The sequence below is a fragment of the Xyrauchen texanus genome, chromosome 8 (genome assembly GCF_025860055.1).
Source record: "Xyrauchen texanus isolate HMW12.3.18 chromosome 8, RBS_HiC_50CHRs, whole genome shotgun sequence".
Taxonomy (NCBI): domain Eukaryota; kingdom Metazoa; phylum Chordata; class Actinopteri; order Cypriniformes; family Catostomidae; genus Xyrauchen; species Xyrauchen texanus.
Genome location: NC_068283.1, coordinates 5,461,306 through 5,467,305, shown reverse-complemented (window position 1 = coordinate 5,467,305; position 6,000 = coordinate 5,461,306). Strand labels below are relative to the sequence as shown.

At 36.6% G+C, this 6,000-nt stretch overlaps 1 protein-coding gene across 1 annotated transcript in view; it reads right to left on the bottom strand.

The window, feature by feature from the left end:
• Positions 1 to 796: 796 nt before the first annotated feature.
• LOC127647548 (uncharacterized protein C16orf52 homolog B) overlaps positions 797 to 6,000 on the bottom strand; it is a 45,490-nt gene continuing 40,286 nt past the window's right edge. The window contains exon 3 of the mRNA XM_052131841.1: positions 797 to 5,965. Coding sequence (XP_051987801.1) covers positions 5,781 to 5,965 — 185 coding nt within the window. The 3' untranslated portion in view covers positions 797 to 5,780. The remainder of the gene's footprint in view (positions 5,966 to 6,000) is intronic.

Sequence of the window (6,000 nt, the reverse complement as noted above, 5' to 3'; positions counted from 1 at the left end):
TCTTCAAACAGTGTAAACATTTTTTATTATTTTAATCACAATCGTGGCCACTGATATATAATCAGAAATATATATAGTATAGTGTATATATATATATAGTTATATATTTAGATCAGTGGTCGTGGCACACACCAGATTCCCACAGCTGTACTGTCATAACTGTCAATAGTTGTAGTAACTACGGTGAAAATCTGTCGTCATGTTATTAATGTTTGCTTTCAAAACGCTGTGATTCTGAAGCGCGGATCGTGCGCTTGTTTGTTTCTGTCCTCGCGCTGGAATCAGCAAACGTCGATGATTGACAGCTGTGCGGTGTTACGCGTCTCCATGACAACCGCTGGAGCCATTCGAACACGAGTTCTCGCGCCGAGCTCGCGATCTCATGTTGCCAAAGACACTTTAAACAGTGCACGGATTCCTTATGGACACACCGGGTATATAATAGAGCAAGATGGTCAAATCAAAGGACCGAGCTTTGTCGAGCATTATGCCAATTTGTGTATTCACACATCTCAGACTATTTGAATTATATTTAATAGAACTGTATTTATACATTTTATTGTTTAAATCCAGTGCATGTTATTGTATTTGATTATGTTGTTGATTTATCTTTATTTGGGGTCTTTCTCAGCAAGTATTGATAAATGTGATTAATTAGACCAATCACTTGGCATCTCATGTAACAGATCTGATTAAACTGTTTAACTGATTGTCCACTACAGTATGCAGAGGTTGGGACAGAATATATTCTTCTATCAGAGGTTTCAGTGGGTCAACTCAAGCAGTACGCCTTCTTTTATGCCTTTTATTGTATACAGAGAGATATCAAAACAAAGAGAAGCAGAGAAAACAGCTCTGTTATGAATCTGTTAACAGTAACTGTGCACAAGGACCACTAACATCCTAAGATAAATAATACTGTCACTCATACATTTGCATTCTTCCCTTTTTAATAGCTTTTATTACCATATAAGCAAATGTCACTTTTTTCAATTTTATGATGGGTTAAAAAAAGAAACATCCTAAGCAGGATCAGTCTGTAGGATGGAGGCGACGTCTTCCACTGCGGCCAACCGATGTTCTCACAGTTCACATTCATTTAGGTCCCAGTGCTACGAGGAGTGACGCACCTTTGCCAAAAGTCATGTACAACTCTTGCCTGAATGCTTATTAGAGTTTAATTAGTCTTTTTCTTTTGTGTTATTTCTAATATAAACACATCTTTTATAATTCTTCAGTCCAAGAGAATATGCTTTTGCCCCATACATTCATGAGAATCAATGCAATTTGAATAAATATACTTGTATCTTTTTGCTGTCCATATAACTAACATACATTTTCCAAGGAAAGTGCAGTCTTCCAAAGCGTTGATTAAATTAATTTAGAAAAGAAGATGGCCCAAAAATGAAAATTCTGTCATCATTTACTCGCCCTCACAGAAAAAACATATGACTGACTGATTGAGCAAACATGAAATATTAAGCAGAACGACAGCCTTAGTCACCATTCACTTTCATTTAGGAGTGGATAGTGGATTTTGCATATACCGATAACTAAGGTGGTGGGAAAGGCCGATAACCGATTAAAGCTAGGGTGTGTAATCCAGAGAAGCTAGCAGTTAGCAAGTGAGCTTTGAAAGCATAGAGCCCGCCCTCACTTCAGAGGTGTCTCCAAAGCCACGCCTCCTCAATCACACATGAACACACACACACACACACACACGGTCAAGGAACCCGCGCTGATGACGTGCGATTGTCTGCGTGAACGAGTTGCGCGGTGGTATGCAAATATATATTGACAAACAGGAATGACATCCTATCATTACGTTCGGATCGGATTCGGTCATTTTTCATAATCAGCCGATTGATTTAACTTACTATTACAGGCACAGACAATATTACGGGCACAATCCTAAATAAATAAAATCCCAGATTTGGTGCATAACGCAGGACTTTTAAGTATAAATAAGCCTAAAACACACTGGGGACTCTTATTTTTAAATGACAAATTTATTAAAAAACTATCAGCAACTATCGGCACAGATTTGGCTGATGAGTTACAAAAAAAAACCATCGGTACCGATTAATTGGTAAAACCGATATATCGGACTGCCTCTAGTTTTGATACAGATTTTCTGATTCAATTCCGATTCATTTGGGTATCTTTCTGTTATAATGTCCATTTTGCTAACATATTAAATAAAATTCTCTCAGCTACTGCGGTCAATTATCAAGGGGGCCATCTAAAATTATGAAAATACAAATTTTATCATTATTTTTGCATAATTTTGGCACCATTTTAGCTTTCTAAAAATGTACAAATTTCAAGTATTTAATCAATAAATATGTCTCGAATAAGAATATATCACATATAAAAAATTTAAATGTAACTATAAATGGTGTAGAAGTCAACCAACAAATCGGTTTTACAGATTAATCGGTGCCGATAAATGCATTTGGAACTAACGATTATCTGCAAAAACGAATGCTGATAGTGACCTTGTAATTTAAAAAAAAAAATTATGATTATTAAAGCAAAATGTTATAAAAAAGACACATGACAATTAACAAGCGATCGCTCATTATCTACTATTGATGAATGTCGACCTACTGTATACAGTATATACTACTGCTCACAGTATTTATTAACCCATATGACAATGTTTATTTTATTGTAATATTTTGTAGAGTTTTGTTTCACTTGTGTGTTTGTGTGAACTGGAAGCACAGACATTTCAAAATAAAAGTACCCGGTGTATTCTGGGCTTGTTTATTGTTATGCATCAAATCTTTTTCTGGTAATTATTGTGATTTTCGATGTACAACAAGTGCACATCTGAGATTTTACTCATATCGTACTCTTATAAATACACAGACGCAAAGGCTATAAGATGTTTAAATATTTAATAACTCAATTTCTAAAAACTTTCAGCCGATTAATCGGTTTTCAGCCTTTTCCACCAACTTAGTTATCGGTCGACCTCTAATATAGTGATATTTATCAGCCAGTTATCAAAGAGTAAAAGACTGATCTTGGGATTTTAAGATTCGATATCGGTATCATTCAAATATAGACCGTGATTAGGGATGCAAATTTTAAGAAATTTTCTTAATGGACAATCGTTAATGGTAATGAATGAAAATGTATTCATCATTAACAATAACAATAATAAACAAGTGAATAAAATAGAATAATAAAAAAGTGGCGAATTGCTTGAAAATATAAAAATAGTCAAATAAAAGACAAATATTTTTCCTCAGCAAAGCTTTATTTATACAAAGTTAGCTTTTTGACTGAACAACCTTTCTAATGCAAACTTAAAAACATCAGCATTGCATCTGAGAAACATTCCTTACTGTAGAAGGATTCGTGAAAACATGAAACAGCGGTTTATTTTTTTTAAAAAAATAAATACACTTATATAATGCGAGAATTCGTATTTTCAGTTTAGTGTATTTAAATGCATTCAGGCTGGTTGTGAATTCAACCCGGCAAAAACTGATGTGATCAATGTTTGTTGACATGTTGTAATTTCATACACATCACAATTTATGCAGTAGACGTAATGGCCACCTATAGAGAAACACTCCATGGCTGTCTTGTTTCGAAGGCTGCAGTATATCGAGCGTCCTCCTATAAACAAGTCTCGTTTAAACAAGGCGGCCTTTGTAGGACAAACGGAAACGGAAAATAACATGGTTGCTATGACAGCACGCCGTTAATGCTTTTAGTGAGAGGGGAACAAAGTCCCATCAGAAGGGAATGTATGAGATACATATTATTTGAGTAATAATGATGTAAAGAGAAAAGAAAATAGATTTTACAGGTGCACTTTAGGTCTAATACTTTATTTTTATTAATATAATTATACATATTATATCCTCTGCACTCATCTACTGAGGTACTTCAAATTGAGAATTAACATTACTTCATATACATCATATTTACGGGCAAATTTGGCGTAATGTTTTTTAGACATTTCCGTTGAAGCAAAGAATTGTGGGTTGCGAGTGCCCACGAAGGATACACCTCATGCATCCTCCAAATTCCAGTGAAAGAAGGTCGCATTCGAAGTGTCCTACTCGCGTTTATGATGCGAGACAGCCTCGATGACGTATGCAGCAGACAAATGCATCCTCTGTAGGACTCAGCCTTCCAAACGAGACACAGCCAATGACCGCATTCATCCCGCATCTGTGTCGCTTCTGTGTTGCTGACAGCACGTGACATGCAGCACGCAAGTGGCAGTGCGCCTTCTAGTGGTGGATGACTGTATAGAGGTGTCTTTTCTCTATCTGCTGACAAAATTACTGAACATATTTGTGCTGAAATTGATTAAACGACGATTAACAAGCTTATCGATCAAATTATTCATGAAAAATAATCAAATCAATGATTATTCATTAACGTCCCTTATCGTGATTAATCAGTAAATCAATAATTCTACTCAACTTGATGGAAGAAAATGATGCAATGAAAGTGAATGGTGTCTGAGACTAACATTCTGCATATCATCTCCATGTGACTATCAAAAGGGAGCTTGAGGGTGAGATGACAGAATTTTAATTTAGGGGTAAACTATCCCTTTTAATGGATTATTATAAAACAAAAACCAAAGCACATTCAAATCAAAAACACACAGAGGATATTTTAATGAAATAAACAACGACTTCTGGGGAAATGTAACCTTCATATTATACAACAATTATAAATAAACAGTTCTGATTTTGTTCCATGGTAAAGATACACTCTTGACAGTTCATTTTTGTTTTCCATTATAGGGATCGTTTGAGAAAGAGAATAAAGAGAGGGTTGATATAAACAATCATTCTTAATCTCCTTTTATTCAGTGTCAGCTAAATAATGTACCATAATCGCAGCATTTTAATCAAATGTCCGTGATCAAGGCAGAATATAACTTACAGGGCACACATTTGGTCATAGAAAGGGGGAAAATAGTTTAAACTGCAAAATAATGAGGTAAGGAGTTCTCTTTTTGTACATCTGTAGTTCTTCCTAAAACTGAACCCAAACTCACGCCCTTTGCGTTCATACAAACAAAACAGGTTTATGGCACAGTACCAAATCAAACCAAACAAGTAAAGGGTTTTGAAAATCTAGCAATCATGACAAGATGATTGGGTATAAAGTCAAACCACAAACTGGACGTCCCCATGCTCAAGTGAGGGCAGACAGGATTCAGAGCCACATCCATCAATGTCAGAGAGTGTAACAGGTGAAACAGTGAGGCACAGCCTTGCAGGGTCCTGACCGGCAGTCCTGGTGCTTTCACCTCATGTAGTGTTTGAGCAAAAAGTTTTTAATACTGTTCTCTTTTTCCTTTCCCTTATTTGTAACAGTGCAATGTCCTGGCCAGCTCTTGGGCCGCTGAGAGTCGCATTTCTTCACAGGGGGTGAAATCCATGTATAAACTCTGAACTTGAATGAATAGAAGATAATTCCTTGAACAACAACAACAAAAACAAAACTGTGGTGGAAGCAGCTGCTGTGGTTACCACCGATGCACTCATTCCATTTCAGATTGGCCCCGCTTACTTCAATGGCCAAATCCGTAGGACGTGCAACAAAAAGACGGGATTTAAAGAAGCATAGGTCACGCAAAGGGGAGCACTAATGTGTAGTGAGCATTAATTGTCTTGGTTGCTTGGAGTTATTTCAATATATTATTTCATCCCCAGGAGATACCACTCCAATTTGAGTGCCGTTTAGTTGCATTTTTCGCTTTGAACACCCCAGCTGTCCATGCTGGGAACATCCGCTCAGCCAGGAAGGCAGACTTTCCCCGCAAACAGGAGCCCCACTATTGTGAAGAAGATGGAAAGCACAAACAGTACATATGAGGAGCCCACCACTGTGTTGTTGGGGAGTTTGTAGGGTTGTCCCCCAACTTCATTGATGTAAAATCCTATTGGGAAGATGAGTGCAGCCATACAAAACAAGATCACTGTGAAAGAGGAAAAGGAAAGTATTATCATCTAG